This window comes from Eublepharis macularius, chromosome 2, assembly GCF_028583425.1.
Source record: "Eublepharis macularius isolate TG4126 chromosome 2, MPM_Emac_v1.0, whole genome shotgun sequence".
Taxonomy (NCBI): domain Eukaryota; kingdom Metazoa; phylum Chordata; class Lepidosauria; order Squamata; family Eublepharidae; genus Eublepharis; species Eublepharis macularius.
In genome coordinates, this window is record NC_072791.1 from 46,804,077 (window position 1) to 46,823,671 (window position 19,595).

General features: G+C 41.4%; 2 protein-coding genes across 7 annotated transcripts in view; one reads left to right on the forward strand and one right to left on the reverse strand.

The window, feature by feature from the left end:
• The window catches only part of ENTPD5 (ectonucleoside triphosphate diphosphohydrolase 5 (inactive)), a 39,692-nt gene extending 36,685 nt beyond the window's left edge, over nucleotides 1-3,007 (forward strand). For all 6 annotated transcript variants that reach the window (XM_054972483.1, XM_054972481.1, XM_054972484.1 and 3 more), the window contains exon 14: nucleotides 713-3,007. In XM_054972483.1, the coding sequence (XP_054828458.1) occupies nucleotides 713-799 (87 nt within the window). In that variant the 3' untranslated portion in view covers nucleotides 800-3,007. The remainder of the gene's footprint in view (nucleotides 1-712) is intronic.
• Nucleotides 2,468-19,384, reverse strand: COQ6 (coenzyme Q6, monooxygenase). Its single transcript, XM_054972480.1, has 12 exons — nucleotides 19,156-19,384; nucleotides 18,212-18,346; nucleotides 16,027-16,085; nucleotides 13,663-13,786; nucleotides 12,848-12,978; nucleotides 11,575-11,682; nucleotides 11,405-11,467; nucleotides 10,903-11,010; nucleotides 9,849-10,051; nucleotides 8,302-8,417; nucleotides 5,447-5,613; nucleotides 2,468-3,633 (listed from the first exon to the last, which is right to left on the reverse strand). The coding sequence occupies exons 1-12, from the start codon at nucleotides 19,343-19,345 to the stop codon at nucleotides 3,604-3,606; spliced, it is 1,434 nt and encodes a 477-aa protein (XP_054828455.1). The 5' UTR covers nucleotides 19,346-19,384; the 3' UTR covers nucleotides 2,468-3,603.
• Between the last annotated feature and the right edge of the window lie 211 nt (nucleotides 19,385-19,595).

Genomic DNA, 19,595 nt, shown 5'->3' on the forward strand with positions numbered 1-19,595 from the left:
TAACATTTCCTGATTATATTCTTTTAAAAGTCTCATGAATCAAATTTTATATATTTTTATCCCAGGATTTTCAGAGCAGTTTTTTGTTCTTAATAAATTATAAATAGTAGGAAATGTTTATCTTCATTAACCAGTAGTTCTTGAAATTAACATTACGTTTGGTTTAGCTTAAATGCTGCAAAATATAGACTTATGTGTAGTGGCTTTTTTTCCGCTCAAGTTCTGTATCTTAACATTTTACATACTGTTGGACCGTCTCCTAAGAAACAAATGAACATTGCATTTTTATAAAGGATGAGGACTGACATATAGTGGAACAGTTCAGGATAGCTTTTATAAGGGATAGGATTGTCTACTGCAGTGTTTATTGCATTATCATCTTCCTTTTTACTGCATGATCCTCTTTCTTTGTAGCCCCACCCCTCCCCCTTCTGCATTATGGTATGTTATGCCTTAAGATAGTTTTGTGTTTCCGTCGTTTGCTAAGTCTGCAGTCCTAGTTTTCATGCATTGTTTATTGGTCTTGGCTGTTTGTTATCCACTTTGTGCGTCAGCAAGAAACACAGACTATAAGCGAAGTAAATGCAAAATAAAATACCTTTGCAGCCTAGCAGTCACTTGTACAGACGTTCTTGTTGCAGCTGTTGAGATTTGTATTGAAAATCTTGCTTGAACTAAAGGGAACTGATCTCTTTCCTTTCCCTTTTTATAGTTGGCAAAGAAGGTGAACAACATAGAGACAGGCTGGGCTCTAGGTGCTACATTTCATCTTCTGCAATCCTTGGGACTCTCCCACTGAGAAGACACCGTCGGCAGGATACTTTTCTTGAAGCATGAATTTGCAGTTCTGAACAGTGTACAGACCAAAGCAGGGGAATCCTTCTTACCTTTTGGGCTGGGCACTTCTGAGCTGCAATATAAGATGGGTTCTGGTCGTAAAAATAATTGCATAATTTATGCCAAACGACTAGTGCTCTAGCTCCATAGCCTTGAAACTGATCTTGTTCAAGGAGCTCAGCCATGCCTTTGGTCAAAGCATGTACACACATTTGGTACTGACAGACCTCAAGTCAAGTTTCACACAATTTGCAGGCTTTTTTGCACATGAAAAAATGAAGGTTCATATCCAAAGTAGAATCCTAGCCTAATATAACAGGAACAAGCTATTTACTTAAATTACTACTTAAGACTGTTTGAAACTGGGTTTGTTAAAGAAGTTTCAGGGGGATAGCCATGTAGTCTGCAGTAGAAGACCAAGTTCCAAGTCCACTAGTGCTTTAAAGAACTAACCAATTTCCAAGGTATAAGCTTTCAAGAATCAAAGCTTTGTTCATCAGATAAAGGGCGCTTTGACTCTTGAAAGCTTATATCCTGGAAATTGTGTTGGCTTTTAAGGCACTACTGGACTCAGATCTTGAGGAAAGAAATGCCAACCTATCTAGAAGCAGCAGCAAATGGAAGGCTTTAGGAATCCCAGAAGGAATGGTTTCACTTTTTTCCTCTTTGATCTCCCTTCTGTAAACCTATGCAATGGTAAAGACTGTGTGTCATAAGCATTTTTCTGGAGATTGACAGTCACAAAAACCTTGCAGTCTATGATAAACCCGGTTTACTGCAAAATATCCAGATGTCCAGCTGAAGCTCCCATCAAGTTGAAACCAGTCAGACTCTTCAGTTTCTAATATCAAAAGTTTTTTCATGCCTGAAAAATGGTAATTAGCCAGACCCCAGTATAGGACTATAGATTTCAGGCTCTTGCAATTTTGTTGTGAACCTCTTCAATATTTCACATGAGGATAACATGAATTTGCAGTAACTGAATGTTCTATCTTGGTATTGTGTAGAGAAACAACTCTTGAACAAAACGTTCAGGTGGTTTTGTCCATGTGCTTTTTTTTTTGCTAAAAGTCAAGGACAAATTGGTTTGTCTACATAATATCCTGATAAAATGTTTAATTATGTGCTTATAAATTTCCCCCTGACAGCCATTCCTAATTCGTAAGGTGTTGATAGCAGTCGCAGTGGTTCCTAAATCAACACTGTACCCCCTGATACTATAAGGTAGAGCTCTACCTTACCCCACTCCCCACATTCTAGACTTGGTTGCTGGTGGTGAAACAAACTTGCTTTGGTAGTAAAGAGGATGGTATCCTGGAAGAAATAGATTGCTGAAACCCTGGGTAAACTACCTTTATCCTAATTTAAAAGCTTGAGCATGACTCAGTTGTTGAGCATTGCTATTCCTGTACCAAAGGAAATCTGTGTTTGGCAGATTATCACCTTAGCTACTGGGTATGACATAACAGTTGCTTAACTACTAGTGCTAATCAAGAATCTACTTTGATACATCCCTTCTTCAAACAAAATTGACCACATTGGTCTACGTAAGGGGTGCGAGACCAATATTTAAACTTTTTCCTCTGATGACCACAGTGGTGATACGGAATTTATTCTACTTCCACAAGCGTCCATGTCTATTCAGTGAAACAAGACTATACATTTAATGACCTGCATAGAATGGCCTTTGTTAAAAGATTTACATACATAAGTGGTAGAGGAGGAGTTATAATGAAGTTTTAAACTGAACACTAAATTCAAGGATTTTTTTAAAAATAAAAAGCAGAAGCAGAAACAGGTTTTAGGTGTTTACATAGTTTTAAGTATATTTAATCCCGGTGCAGCAGCTTAAAAGGACCCATTTTGGTTTATCCTTAATTATCCCCCAAATTTTAAGCTAAATGAGCCTCTCTTCAATGTCTGCATATTTAGCACCGTATGAGTTCAGGTGATACCCTGTAGGCCTTCAGATATCTCTTCATTCACACTTTCTTCTCAGATTGGTTGATTGTGAAGGGGTAGCACAATTATCCCCGTCTGAAACTATTAATATTACTTGGTGCTGCAAAGCAGTTAAACAGATACCATCAGGATTTGCTGGTGGGTGCATGAGCAAGACAGGGCCCTCTGAATGTCTATTTTAGTAATTAAATGATATTTTAACAATGTTGTTGGACTCCAGCTTGTAATTGATCCTTACCCTTGGTGCGCTTGCCTAAATAATGAACGACAATACTGTTGTAATCCTTGGGAGAGAGTAGACCCTATCCTGTTTTTACAGAAACCAGACATCCCATATCTAAAAGGCCAAGGTTGAAAAAGTTGTTTAAGTAGGAAGAATCAGACAATACTTGAGAAACCACTAACCTGACCCAACTCAGAATCTGAGGGGCAAGCTATCCTTCAGCACCCCTTATGCCTGCCTCCAAAGCATGAGAAAATTCTTTCGGTTCTTAAACTGGGCTTTAACTGTGGCTGCAAGTAAATTCCTACTAATGATGTATTTCTGTCAAGTTGACCACAGTTTCAGAAGTACAGTACTGATTACAATCAGAAAATTATTGGCATTAGAGGAGAAAAGCAACTGCTGCTTTCTCTGAAGGGGAAAACAAACTTCAGCTACAACAAACAGACGTAAGAATTCTTGTTCCTCTTTTTTCCATCATCTGTTTAAGTATCTTAGATTGAATGCAATGCATCCTTTACAAATGAAATCTGAGTCTCCAGCAATTGGCAGTGAACAGTAAATCTAGCTGCAAGTGGAGGTCACTTACTGGCAAATGCCATGATCTGCTCCTAAAAATGGAGAAAGAAGAGACATATTACTTAATTCCTGACTAATCTTACATCTACATCATGCCCTCAATGACTGGAGGCAATAAATGGGGTCTAAGGCCCAAACAACATGTTACAGGAGGGATCTGTGATCGGATTTCCCAACTTTTAACATTAAGAGCCAGGAGAGGGGCACAGGGCTGGGGATCGCAAAACAGGTGCTGGGAGACACTTAAGCTTCCCTTTTAGGGTTACAATAGGTCAAAGATGATTTGTATGACGAAATGTCATGAGACAGGGCTAACCCCACAGCCCCAGTCCAAGCACCCCTCCTCTATGACTGCTTTGTAGTATTAAAGAAAGCCATGGGAGATACGATGCCACATAATGGGTCTTGCCTGAACACAAGATCCAATACAGGTAAGTTTATTAGCTATTCATGCTGAGTAAACCCAGCATTAGGAATCGCATGTACAAGCAACCCCTCCCCTTAGATAGCAGAGAATATGTTTTAAGACTATGGAAACAATTCTGTTTTCTTTTTTATTTCCTAGACCAAGAGGCTGTGCTAACTAATTCTTTAAGTAACACTGCCCACCAAAAAGCTTGCAGTACTTTATACCAGGCAATGATCTTCTTCAGCTCAAAATGTAGGGATAGGCTTCTACTTAGGGCCAGACTAGATGCAACAGTGTCCCAGGGTCCGACCCCTAGGCACCACTGCACTTTAAAGCCTCATGAGACAATTTAAAAATATGAGGTTCTGATCCGGGTTGAACCCACCGTGCTCTTCTTTCCCCTCTCCTGTGCATACCAAGTGCCAAAACAATCCCTCCTGGCATTTTAAAATCACATCTAGTTTGGCCCTATTATACAAGTTTCTCAGGCTGAAGTGCGTGCACATACACATCCCAGCTTGGCTGAAGGACAAGCAGAAAACATTGGCAGGCTGCTGGATGTTCTCCAACTCCCTTCTCAACAGTAAATAAGAAATTATTCCAGAAGTCTTTGGGGGAATTCTTCCAACAGGAGCACAAAATGCTGCTGCTTGCTTGGTAGCAGGCATCTTTCCCCCTGTGAAACTGGTGAAGGGGGGAGGCAACCACCACCAACAGATTTTCCAGTGGCAAGGGAATAGCTAACCAGAGCAAAGTATATTCTGTTTTTGGTCACAGCAGCATTGCTTTTCAAGGGAACTCAATTGGACTAGGCCTGTATGAGGTGCCATTTCACACCTGGTAGGAGCCTATCCCAGCAGCAAATGAGATCACCTCACTTTCCCTACTAGGTAAGAAGTAATGCAGTGCGTGCCCAACCAAGTATGGTAAAAAGTGGAAAAGGAGATCCTGGATAAACCATGGCGGGTACATATAAAGCCCTAGGGCTACTAGTTAGCCGTTCCCTGTTCTAGACCAAGTCTGACAGCACACTAAATGTCTATGGCACATGCAGTCTACAATATCTCCACTGCAAATGCTTCTTGGTGGGATGCAGCAGGATCAGTACAATACTACTGTATTGTTTCCTTTAAAGGACGATCATTCAATTCACTTGAACCAAAATGAGAACAAAATATTTTATGAACATTTTGCTCTCATTATATGGATGTTGCCCGCTTTGCATCCAATTGGTAAAACGTAAGATAAGATGAAAACAAACAGAAAACGTATGCTGTAAGTATAGTGTCCCATGTGCTGTCTAAATGGTGATATTAGTTAACCACCAAGTCATAGCAAATGAGACAACTTGTGATATGAAAAGCTACTCATCCCCTTGGGTCTTTCATAATCTCTTGAATCCTTGTATGAAAGATAGTACTTTTCAAGTATCTTACTTTAACTGGGCTGGCCACATTAGTTGCTTGCAGTCCCCATGTTCTTAGCAGCACAAAAGGAGCTGCACTTGTAGAGTACAGCCTCTTCAGCAAGTCAATTGCAACCATGATAGAAAGGTTGTGTGTTTGTTGTTCTCGTTCATACTGTAGAAGATGATTTAAAGAGCCTGCAATAGAATTATTTCATAAGTAGACATATGGTGGGCTGATTACCATTAGGGTGTTAAAAAGATCAGGCTGGATTATGCTCACAAGGTTTTCCCATCTGGTACACAGGGCCAAATACAGGGGTGTGGTCACCCTAGGAAGTTAAATAATTGACATTCAGCCCCCATCTTATTTGTGCTGATCAGCATAACATTGGTCCACAAAGTTATCTATCATACTTTTATACCCCCTCCCTTCCACTGAGGAGTTCACAGCAGTATACATGGTTTTCCGGTCCTCCACTGTATCTTCACAACCGCCCTGTGAGGTAGGTGAGGCAAAGAGTGCAACTCAAACTCAGTATCATGGATGTGTGGGATTTGAATGTGGGTCTCTCCCAGCCCTGGACCAACATTTTAATGCTGGCTCATAACCAAGGGTTTCCAGCAATTTTAAACCTGCCAGTAGCCATGCCTCCTCCTTACACCCTCAGTTTTCAAAAGCTTTCATTACTTAAAGAAAAACTGTTCAACACAATGTGATAAGTTACTCTGAAATACCCAACGCTCAGAGCATTATAATTCAAGAGATCAACTGAATTTATTTGAAAATTAAAGGCTCACAATGGAAAAATTATCATAACCACCAGGGCTCATTTCGAGGGGGAACGCACCGGGACGCCATTCCGGTAGTTCCCCCAAGTCAAGTGGCCCCGCCCACCTGACTTTAAAGCATTTTGGGCCATTTAGGCCTCAACTGGGGCCAAAACAGCCAGGATTGGGTTGGTGCTGGGCAGGGCAAGCATCCCCACCCGGCACTGACCTGATCCCGGCCGTTTCGGCCCCAATCCGGGCCACAACGGGCCTAAAATGGCAATTTTCGGCCATTTTGGACACATTTCGGCCTGGATAAGAGCCGAAACGTTCCGGATCGGTGCTGAAACGGCCAGGATTGGGTCGGTGCCAGGCAGGGGCATCAACCCGGTCCTGGCCATTTCAGCCCTGATCCTGGCCGAAACGGGTCAAAAATGGCCATTTGGGACCATTTCAGCCTGGATCGGGGCTGAAATGGCCCGGATTGGGTCAGTGCCGGGCAGGGAGAGCCTCCCCCACCCAGCACCAACCTGGTCCCGGCCATTTCGGTCGGATCCTGGCTGAAACAGATCAAAAATGGCCATTTTTGGCCCAGATCGGGGCCGAAACAGCCCGGATGGGGTCGGTGCCAGGCGTGGGAAGCCTTCTCCACCTGGCACCGACGTGGTCCTGGCTGTTTTGGCTCTGATTCAGACCGAAACGGGCCCCAAATGGCCATTTTTGGCAATTTTGGGCCCATTTCGGCCCCGATCCGGGCCAAAACAGCCCAGATTGGGTCAGTGCTGGGCAGGGGAGGGTTCTCCCACTTGGCTCCAACCAGATCCAGTCCTTTTCGGCCCCGATCCTAGCCCAAAATGGCCACCTTCGGCTGTTTGGGCCATTTTCTGCTAGGATCAGGGCCAGAACTGCCGTGATCTGTTCGGTGCCAGGTGGGGGAACCCTCCCGGGCCCAAACGGGGCCCAAATTGCCATTTTTGGCCATTTGGGGCCCTTTTTGGCCAGGATCAGGACCAAAACTGCCAGGACTGGGTCCGTGCCTGGTGGGGGACCCCTCCATTGCCTGGCACTGACCCAAGCCATGCCATTTTGGGCCTGATCCAGGCCAAAATGTGCCCAAAATGACCATTTTGGGCCTGTTTTGGCCTGGATTGGGGGCAAAATGGCCCTGATCGGCCCACTGCCAGGTGGGGGAACACTCCCCTGTCTGGCAGGTGCCAAATCCTGGCCCATTTTGGCCCAATCAAGGGGTGTGGCATATGCTAATGAGTTATACTAATGAGTTCTAATGAGTTCCTGCAGTTCTTTTTCTACGAAATGACCCCTGATAATCACTCTTCTTATGCATGTTCATATCACTCAAATGCCTACTGAAAACATATTGTAAGAATTTCAGTGTTACATTACTAGAAATCATTACAATTAAATTTGTTGCATCTGAGTTTAGAATCCCAAACATCGTACTCAAAAGTATGTATATTCCTTTGACATCCATCATATGTGCAATGTCTCCCTTTTATCTATGATTAAATAACCACTACCCCGTACTACCGCATGAGATTAGAACCAAACATAGTTTGATAAAAATACAGTTTAAGAAGTATCTTACACGTCACTATCTAATATATAGTCTACTCATTAGGCAAGTGTTGGAGGTGTGGGGTGCTTAAAGCTGACAATTCATATTTTCTGGAGCTCTCTGTTGGTCAAGATATTTTTTCTAATTATTAGGGAAATCCATAATATAACAGGACATTCACTATCATTTAGTGCTAACGCAATATGTTATTTAGCAAGACAGTAATAAAAATAGACTTGGAAATGGTTTTTGTACTTTTAACAACAGCAAAAATGTGTATAGCAGCAAGATAAAAAAAACTGATTTGCTGAATATGAAGGAATGGTGTTTGGGAATGTGCGAATATTATTAATTGCTTCACTGGTATATACAGAGGCAAACCTATCTCAGAAATCTACCCATGCAGCAAATTTGTTGCTACTGCTGTTACTGGAAACCAACAATTTAGACAGATATTGCATAGAAAAAGATGAACAGGAAAGACAAGAAACCGCTGAGAAAGGATATCTTATATGGTTATAGATATGTTAAACCTTTACCCAGGTCCTTCCCGTTGAATGCTGCAGCGCTGAGATGATGCATCAAACATGTGATATCACCAAAACCCATATTTACGCCCTGACCAGCCAGAGGATGTACTCTGTGAGCTGCGTCTCTAAAAAGAGAAGACAATTAGAGAGCTGTGTCTCTAAAAAGAGAAGACAGTTGTATCTTATAGCCTGCACAAAGAAAAATCTAACATTATGGTGTTACGACCCTTTCTTTCTCTTGGGTAGATTTGGTCTTTAAGCCTTTTATTCTTGTCCCCTCTTGGTAGATTGTTGCTACCAGGAATTAAATTCCAGAATAACTTAAATTTCTCCTTTTAGTAACGTGCCCAAGGGTCCTTTCCTCGTGGCCCTGAGGAAAGGAATGGGATATAGGAATGACAGATACCCTGGGATATAAAAAAACCCCAAAGTAAACTTATTTTTATAAGAAGTGTTTTGGTTTCATATTATCTCTAAAACTTAATGATTTCAAAAGAGTAGTTCTCAGTTCTTAAAGTTACTTCACTTAAACCCAGTCACACAGATCTTCTCTCAGGCTTCACACCCAGTGTGCCTGCTTTTGATATTCATTTCTCTCTCAATTACAAGACCAACCTATCCTCAGGAGCACACACAGTTTGCCTGCTTTCTCCTGACTGAATGTTCTTTCACAAACACACAGTTCAGGCTTCCACACAGGTTATATTTCTCTCAGACAACATAAACAATCTCAGGCTGCACACAGCTTGCCTGCTTTCTCCTGACTAAATATTTCTCTCAGAATTGCTTAGAGATACTCAGGCTGCACACAGCTTGCCTCTCTTGCCCTGACTGAATCTTTTTTCTCCACTCTCAGTCTAAAACTGCATTCACTCCGCCCACACTCTCAGTCATCAACCAATCATCTCACTCACTCATCTCTCTCTTTCACCCCCTCTTCATCTGCACCACACCAAACATTTAAAGACACATACACACATTTACTTAAAATCATTACATATGGTATTAAAAAAACACTGCCCACTGGAGTTGTACTGATTTCGCCATAAGGATTTCAAAAGATGCTTTCACATATCTGATTTACAAAAGCTTATGAAACAATAAATGTGCTACAAGACATTTTGTTATTTTGGCTGCTGTAAACCAACATGGCTCTCTCTCTGGAATTTGTCACTCACTATACTTTTGGCTAAGAGCTGCTGTAGCATAGTGGTTAAGTGGTTGGGTTGTGAATCAGTACTCTGCTGGTTTGAATCTCACTACTGACATGAGCTCACTGTACTGTGGGAATAAAAATAATACTGACTTTGTTCACGCTCTGAGTGGGGCACTAATCTGTCTAGAAGAGCAGTACGTAAGCACCAGTGTTATATGCAATATCTGCTGCCTATTCATCACCTTCAGCAATAGTTTTAAACTATATCTCTGAAATTCCACCAATCTCTTGAGCATATAGCTTATTTCTGTTATTCAAGATGATTTCTTTTTTAATACCATAATCAACCCATCCTCCCAAAGATCAATCATAGTTCTAAAGTTTCTCAATATGAAATTACCCAATAAGGGCCACTCGGTGCTGGACATATTCAGTTGCATGCCCCAGTCCAAGAGGGAACACAGCTCGGCTCTTTAGATCCACTTTTGCAACACTTGGGGGTAACTGACGAGCTACAGACCCTGACGGCATCAGCAGAGAAACAGCCGATCGGAACAGGGATCCAGCAGTATCAATGAAGTCAGAGTGATTTGCATTGCTCCACTGAATGATGATAGAGATTTGTTTATATGATATCTTAGAGACAGAGAGACTGCAAAACTAAGAGAATGAATGATGAAAATTCAAATAATTGTAAGTCATCTACTCCAACTGTTTAGAAGAGAGACGAAAGTAGTGATTGTCATTTCTTACCAAAAATTACTAGCAGTAAGGATATACAGAAAACTGTTTCTTGTCTTCTGCTCTCAACCCTCTCAACATGCTTCACATGCTGAACCCACACTGGATACCTTCACAAGTAATATAGCAGGGTCCACAGGCTGATAAGGGCTTCAGTGCTCATTCAACTGCGTGTGACTGATGCAGGCCATCCAGAGCCAAAATAATGCAAGACATAATTCCTGCTCAGAATGCAAGTCAAATTCTTTAAACCAAATGCAGAACAACAGGTCACTGGTGAGGGGGGGAAAGGCAAGATGAAGCTTGCAAAGTAAACTGAAAGACAAGACTGGCATTTGCATCCTCTGCTTTTATTAGTGACGAATGTGAGCGTCTAGGGTGAGTAAATTAATGTTTATCTTCTTTCAGCATTACCTCACAACATATAACATAGCTTAATATTCTACAGTGTCAAAAGATTTTTAACCAAACAGGAAATTTTGAAAGCCAAATTATTGGGGGAGGCCCTAGACATTAAGAGAAAATTGACTAACACCAATAATATATTCATTATGCATAAAAATTACCATACAAACATGACCAAACTTTCACCCTGTTCAAAGCAAAATTAAGGAATTAAACTGACGTGCTTACTATCATTCATTTTAAATAATGTGTCTTATTGGAATACATAAGTAAGTAGCACATCTATAAGATGAGAGGACAACACTCACAAAAGCAGAGTTGATAGAGTCCACAAAACTTTCCTCATCCATATTTTGAAGCTGAGATGCATGCTCATGTGATGTGGACCAAACCAAGGAGCTGACAGTGTCAGACAGCTGATGGAACAAACAAAAAATGAATACACCTTTACCAAATCCACCTATTACACTAACCAATGCAAGAATCTCATTCCCACCTTAGTAAGTAGGAGTCTGTGAATACAAAGAGTCCAAAGGATGACAAAATACCATTAATGAGGGTAAAGCAGTGACTGGTAACATATGTTTCGTAGAATGAACACAGGAAGTGAAAACAAAGATTAACATTCAATTCAGCTAGGAATTGTCTCTTCAAGGAATATTTAGCATTCGTCATTTATTGACATTTGTATTGGACTGTGATTTCTATTAATCACTCTGGAAGCCAATTTTGGCCTCAAAAGCAGAATAAATAGTAAATAAAATTAATTAATTAAAAAATAGATTAGTTTACAGTTACTAAGGCCTTTACCGGGAGAAGAGCAATCGGTCCAGATGGAAGGAATCTTTGCCATGCCACATTGTTATCTGTTGCCTGCAGCATAAGAAAACCAGAAGACAAATGGATGCTGTCAACTTTCTATCATTTGTTTTGTGTGTTTAGAAGCTGAAACCCTGACAAGATCCTAGAAAACGAGTTACCTCAGACAAGTGGAGTGTAGCAACCACTGCAGACTGATCATACTGATACTGAATATTCTGAAGTCCAGCTGCCTTCCGGACCATAGAATTCTGCCCATCTGCACCAATCTGCAAAGAGGACAGCAGTTGAAACAAACGGTCTCAACAATTAACAACAAACAACTCCTCTAATTCTCATAAAGGATAGCTAATTGAATATCGTTTCCCTCTTGTCATGAGTCAACATTTTGCTGCCGCAGAGCCCTGGTGTCAGTTGGGGAAAAGGGTGGCTTTTTTAAAGTAGGTTGCTGGATGATAGCTTGTAGAAGTCAGAGTCGGTTTAGATCCTTTACCCTCTTCGAGGAAAGGAAGGTGTTAAAACAGATACAGTTAGAAGTTTTAGGGTTCATAGTTTGTGTTCTTCTTGTGATTTCCCTTCCTTGCATTATATTAAATTGCTCTTCTTTTCCCCCCTCCTCACTTCAATGTAGGGTTTGTCTCACCTGGCTGCTCAGGTATGCTTTGGGGCAAAACGTCTATATAAAGATAGGGAGCCTGGAGAAGCAGGGATACATCTGGAACAAAACAGGGAGGGTAGAAATTCAAAGTATCCCCACTCCTATATGTAAAAACTTTGGTGGTGGCAGATATGTTTGCTATGCTGGAGCCTGAGCAGGTTGCAAGGGGGTGTGTGGTTTAAAGGGTGCCAGGAGGGGCAATATCAACAGGGACAGCCCCTCTGAGTGGTGGTGCTGCATGCCAGGCACCTCGATTGTTACACCTCTGAAGTTGGATGCATGAGGGGAAAGTGGAGTTTTCTTACATCCCAATCGTAGTAATATTTCCTAGTAAACATATTTAGGACCACAGCTATAGGGCTGGATAAGGTTCTTGCCCATATTCTCCTCCTTCCAGAAAGTGTTTCCAACCTTGGGAAAGGTTATTGATGGGGTCATCATGGGTCCCACATGAACTTAAAGGCATGTGAGTCAGGAGGCTGTAGAGCTGTAGGTCTCACAACCCCATCAATCAACTTTGCTGAGGTTAGAAACACTTGTGGGGGAAGGAGAACATAGGAAAGATCCTTGATCTGTGTCTCTGTGGATCACTGGCTCCAACCCACTGTATGCAAGTATAACCTCAGTGAACAAAATAAACTGAACCTCTAACCTCTCCAACTCACCTCTTAGTCCCTTCATGCTGAGTGATACCGCATGAGATTAGAACCAAATCCAGTGGCATGGACTTGGCAAGGAATGGTGCCTGATTAAACAGAAAATGAAGTCTTAGTTACCAGCAGTTTGGTCTGAAGTTTGCGTCCATCTGCTAAATCAATTTCAACCCAAGGGCTTGAGTCACAGGTTTGATAGGGAAGGGGCCAGGTGTACCCAAGTGCTCTGCTCCTGTAGAGAACTTCCACTCGGTCTGATAAGGACACAATGTATCAATGTCACCAAAATGACAAGAGTTTAAGAAAAAAAGGTTTTAAAAAATCAAAACCAGTCAAAGCCCAGGCAAGGCAGCCCATTAGCTTAATGAATTCCCATATTTACATACTTCCATTGCAGTCAATAATGCATTTAAATGTGAACATCACTAACAGGGAAAAAGGATCGTCCCATACTCAGCAAGGACCCAACCCCAAAAAGCTCAGTCTTGAGAAAGTATAACTTGACAGCAGCCATTTTCTATTAATGAGAAATTGTGTTGCCTGAGTGTCTTCATTGAGGAGAGTAGATGGGAAAATATTCTTGCTGACTGGGATGTAAAAAGTGTTCTTACTGAACGTGGCCAGAGGAAAGTAAACTATGTGTGCCTTTACTGCAACATTTAGATAATCTGCTAGCAAAATTCCCTCAAGAAGCTCTTTAAAGATTCATGGTTCTCTTCCTTAAGTAGAGTTAACTTCTTTCTGTTATTCTCAGTGTACACCTAAATAAACTAAATGTTCCAAAATTCTTTGCCTGAAAAGTCTCCTTCAACAGTCTACACCCCCAAGTTATATGGCAGAACTAAGTATCCTCTTATCTCATGGTTGTCTGAAATTCTACCTAAGTAGTTTGCTGAAAAAGCCTCCAGAGGACCTAAGATAGGGAAAGAAGCCACCACCTGATATGGCATCCAGTTGTTTGGTTAGAGCAGACATGATAACATCATTCTCCACTATATATCCCATGTCTTCCAGATTATCTTTATCAAAGATTATCATGGCTTCAGAACAAGCATCCCATACCTGTAAGAAGAAAAATGCTACTAATTGCATTAAGGAAGATATAGACACAGAGAAATGCTTACTCTCAGCAACTCCTACTTACACAATTTAATTTACACAATTTAATCTCCAATAAGTACAGAAATAAGGTATATGCTTATGTTAAAACCAAAAAGCCAGAAAACACAACATTAGTAATATGATTTATTTGCTAGACATTTTGCAAATTAAAAACTCCTTACATCCATTATGATTTGGCTATCACTGGCAGAGCAATCTCAGAATGTTATCAGAGCTGAAACTGGTTGCAGCTGCTTATACTCCGATTAGCATGGCCCGAGAACATGATCAAGTTGCTTGGCAGAGTAATATCTACCACACTGATGCTTGACCCTTGCCTTACAGCTCTCATTAGACTTAGCTAGAGAATTTCCCATGGTTAGATCCAGAACTAGTGAACACTTCATTAAAGGAGAAGCCAGTTCCTTGTCTTAAATAAGTGCCTCCTCCTAATTAAGCCTTCCCTGATCTTAAATGATATGATCAACTATCAGCAATTGGCAAACATCCCTTTGTGGACAAAGTGCTGAAACAAGTGGTTGTAGTGCAACTCTAGAAAATCTTCGATGAGACAAATGGTTTAGACCCATTTCAATGCAGTTTGTGGCTTGGTTTTGGAATTGAAACTGCCTTGGTTGTCCTGACTGACACTTGGAGAGAGTCAAGGATAATGCAACTCTGTTATCTCTCTGGACCTCTCAGGTATTTTCAGTACCATCAACCTTGTATACTTCTGGACTAGATAGCATGAGCAGCACTGTGCTCTGTTAGTTAGTTCTACTCTTATCTGTCTGACTGGTGTAGATAGTGTTTCCCTGGCAGTGCTAGGAAACAGCTCCTTGCTATTGAACACAAGTTCTGTCTTGTCCTCCAAACTGTTTAAAGTCTACCATATGGTTTAACATCTGCATGAAACTGAGAGTCCTCCAAAGAACTGGAGTAAAGTATCACGCCAGCCAAATGAGCCTCTGAAAACAGTGAGGGGTCTCAATGAAATAAAACTCAGTCCAAATAAGCCTCAGGTGCTATCGCTCAATAACATAACTGTAATTTTTTGCTGTATAAATAGTTTGTGTTTTGTTTCTGCTGATTAATGTAGGGGGGTTGAAGTCAGAGTACAGTTTCTTACCTTAAAACTCTAAATGGTTTGGGATCAAAGCACTTAAAGAGCTGTCTGCTCTCATAAGAACCTGTCTGTCAAAACCTTTTACAGAGGCCCAGTTCTGTGCACTACTGCCTTCAAAAGCAAGGTAGGTAGCTACTCGAGGTATAGCCTCTTTGGAATACCAACCTAGCAGCTGTTTGCTTACTGAACTTTTAGCACCAAAAAAATTCTTTTATTCTTTTTGTCAATTCCAAGACTGCATATTTTGGTCATGTTGTTAATCTTTCCCTTCTCTGGTCTAACTTTTTTTTTCTTGACCTAGTTTTACTGTTGCTATTACTACAGTATACTGTTGGCTTCATGTTATTATTATGTTATCGCCTGAGGTCTTTTCAGATAGATTGCAATCATTTGATTTTATTTGACTACTGCTGTTGGGTATTGGTTTACGCTTTTTGGCTTTTATTGATAAATTGTTTTAACGATTAGGCCTGAAAGCTGCCCTGAGATTGTAAGAGTGGGATACAAATTCCTGTCCTGTGGATCAAACATGGCAGCTGCAGGGAGAAGAAAGCCAGGACTCGTTGTCAATGCTTACCACTGCCAGATCATGGATCCAAATCTTTATCTCAATAATGCTTGCAACAGCCCCGTACGGGCTTGCCATGACACTAGAAGCATGGCAAGGTAATGACAAATACTTCCTGGGACCTGCCTTCTCATGTGTTCAACAGCTGCACATGCAACATGGAAGCAGAAATAACAGGTCCACACATGAGTCATGAATCTCTCTTCCACACTTCTAGTTTCTTCTGCAAAGGGAAAACCCACAGGCATGTATTAATTATCTTCATGTGGGTACAGCTTGCTCACCTGCCTGCAAAGAAGGTACATGTGACTCCTTTGCATGAGATCCTACATATATGGACAAACAACACACAACTCACTTGCATGTCATATGTGAAGCCACCTGTACCCCTTTCTAAAAGGAAGCAATCCACAGGCAGTTAAGAAAAAAATTTCCTGAGAAGTGAAGTCATGCAAAGTTAGGTTACCACACACAGCCGTAAACTGTAATTGTTGCAGTATTAGGCACCTGCATTCGCCGAAAAGGTTTGACTCTCATACTGCAAATATGATCCCAAGCACCAAAGCCTGTAAGAGAAAGGAAAGGATCCAACAATAAAGGAATAACTGTAACATCTCACTGAAGTGTGATATGGAGCCTTAGGGCCAGGAGTCCAGACCATTTCCCTCACTTGTTTCTACTAGATCCTTACAATTCTCGCTGTTAAAATGACTCAGTTTTGCTTGTGGCTTAACTGTTGCTCAGTGCTCAGTTGTACTGTCTCCTCTGACTGACAACGGCTCTCTAGGGTATCAGGTAGAGATCTTTCATATCACTTTATTTCTCAAGTTGCCTGGGATTGAACTTGGGGCCTTCTCCGTGAAAAGCAGATATTCTACAACTGAGCGAAGTCCCCTCCCTTTGGCTGAGACAAAGTCTAAAGAATCCTAATGTAGTACATAAAAGTTTTGAAAACTATATCACCAAAGAAGAGAAAAGACACAGCTTTCCCTCATTTATCTTCTTACTTGCTTGTGGAAGAAAAGCAGGAACTACAGTAATTTGTTTTATCACTGCCTGCTAAATAGGGACTTGTTCTGTAACATGTACTATAGAACAACTCCTCTTTTAGAATTATAGAACAAGTACCCATGTATTATATAACCTGTACTAATATACAGTGCCAGTCTAACACAGTTATAACCTACTAAGTTTATTGAAGTTAATGAGTTTAGAAGTGCATAACTCTGCTTAGGATAGCACTGTATGTTCCGCTCTATTACCAGGTAGTGTACATTACCAGGAACATTTTTTAAAACTTGCAATACTGTTTTTTTCTAGGCACTCTAAAATTGCATAACACTAAACTGCTATTACTTTTTCTTCTTTGGTTTCAATGTTCTCATTTTACCATAGCTTTTAAAAAAGTGCAGAAAGCAGTGGCTTCAGTTATGATAAAGAATTGTCTTTTAAGACGCATCTTACTTTCTGTAATTCAGTTAAAGAATACCGCAACCTCTTCCTTCCTTTTCATGGATATTATATTACACTAACAGTGAGATCCTAAGCAGAGTATATCCTTTAAAGCGCATTGACTTCAATTGACTTAGAAAGGTATGACTCTGCTTAGGATTAAGTCTCATTAAGAATGTGAAAAAGTTTTTGATGTTCATGGTTTTAGTTATCTATAGAAAAATATTTTTTAGAGATTAATAGGAAAGGATCCTTTCTCTCAGTTCACTAATATGCTGATTTTTGTCAAGAAAATGCAGTAGAATGCAGTGATGATGAACAGATTATATCAACTACCTAATACACTCCAAATAGGTTAGTTTTGAGGCAACTGACTAGGATTCCCCTCTATCTACTTCCCCACTGCCAAACAATCAAGCATATATATGGTAACCTAACATCGCGTTCCCAATGGACAACTGAATAGGACATAGGTAGTCTATTCAGGGGCGTGCTGGTGCAAACACTAGAAAATTGTCATGGTCAGAAACCTCATAGGCTGGCCATGTTTCTTGGACTTCCATTCAAAGAGATCACATGCACAACATTAAACTTCCTAGAAGAATTTTTGAGCCTTTAAAATAATTTCAATAAGTGACAGTTACAGTCAGGACTTTTTTTCTGGGAAAAGAGGTGGTGGAACTCAGTGGGTTGCCAGCACAGGGGGCAACTCTTGGCAGGAGGTGGTGCCCCTGGTACCACATGTGTGCGTGCAAAGTGCACACATACTCCCAGGGCCAATGACGTCACTTTGGGTCAGCTGGAACAAGGGGGGGGGTTAAAAGTTTAAATCGCCCTCGGTGAAAATGGTCACAAGGCTGGTGGCCCCCCTCCCTGATCTCCAGACAGAGGGGAGTTTAGATTGCCCTCTGCACCACTCCAGTGAGGGCTGGGGTAGGGGCTGGTGATCAGGGGGAAGGGCACCAGCCATGTGACCATTTTCAAGTGGTTCCGGAACTCCGTTCCACCGCGTTCCAGCTGGAAAAAAGCCCTGGTTACAGTTGTATTCTCTTTCTCTAGGGGAATTGGATCAATTGTTTCTCTAATGCTTAGGGTACATAGTCACAGATCTTCCAAGCTAACATCCTACCTATTATGCACAGCAACATACGTGTAATTTTACATCCAAGAACTATGAATACAGTGCCCTGTGTGAACTTATCCCTAACATCCAAATCATGGTTGAATGCTATACACTTACTATTAAGAAGAGTTGCTGAGCCAGGAGTTATAGCACTGACTCGGTTACTATAACTCTTGGGCAACTGGTTAGTTGCTTTCCTGGGGCCAGCCTCAAGTAGTAGGATTTTCTTTTCATGGAGATGAACATCATGTCCTAAAGAAAGTCACAAGTTTAAACTCTTTACAACAAAGGTTATTCAATAATGTTTAACATCCCCAATAAAGACTTATAAGGAAAAGAGGTCCACTTTGAGTCATCCCTTGAATATGCAGAATAGCTTAGAATTTTTGAGTTACTAACACTGAATATTAGCACAAGTGGACTTACGCAGAATTACTCCAATCTAAACCTATTTATTTCAGCAGTCTTAGACTCAAAGCAACTTTGCATTTGAGTGTACATTTAGATCACCTCCCTGAGTCAATGTTTATCCTTGTTCTTCCCAAATAAAAACTCTTTTACATAGTTAAATCTTTGTTCCCAAACCTAATCAGGCCTTTTTTAAAAAAAAGGAACTTTTGAGTGCAAAGGAATCATGAGTAGGCAGGCAGTTAATCTTGACGAACCTATATTTAAGCACCCCCAGTGCTGCAGGGCAGTTCTTCCCCTGGTAAGAAGAACATGAGCGCTTTTCAACATTTTGTATCTTTCACATTCAAACAACCTCAATACATTGACTCAGTAATGCATTTTAGAGAATACTGTCCTTACAAGCCTTTCAGCGGCAGTTGCTGTTGGTACACATTGAACTTTGGGGAAATGTCCCAAACAGGATTGACAAGAAATTTCAAATTCCTGGCATGAAACCCTACAATGGAGAAATTGGCTACAAAGTTTGCAACAACCTTGATAAGAACGTAAATATCAGCCTAACCCCCTCGATTTCTCAGGTATTGTAGAACAAGGACTTGCTGCATTTAAGTTGTCAGGATTCTGTTCAAAAGGAGCTGTGTTCCTCCTACCCAGTGCAGCAGCCATGGCGCTTCCGACCATGCCACCGCCTGACACCACTACATCATACACGGCCTCCGAAGCACTGGACCTCGCTGAGCCGCCTCGCCACCCCAAAAAGGCTGCACGACCGGAACAGAAGCAAAGGCTCTTTCTAGGCCCGAAGCGCCGACATGGGAGCAGAGCCATGACAGCTGCCATATCTGCGGAAGTGACGAAACCATCGCCATAACAGCCGCACGTAACAGGAAACAGCCCCCTTGAGCGCCTTCCCAATGTTCTGCGGCGAACAAGAGGCCAGTCGACTACGCTACGCAAATTTAGTTGGGATGGGCGGGGGCCAAGATCCGTGCTGAACAATCATTGGTTACTGTGCAAGGGCGAACAGAAAAGGCGGTTGCCTAGCGACAGAACGCTAAGGGCGTGTGGGGAGCTGTTGCTGCTACCAGGC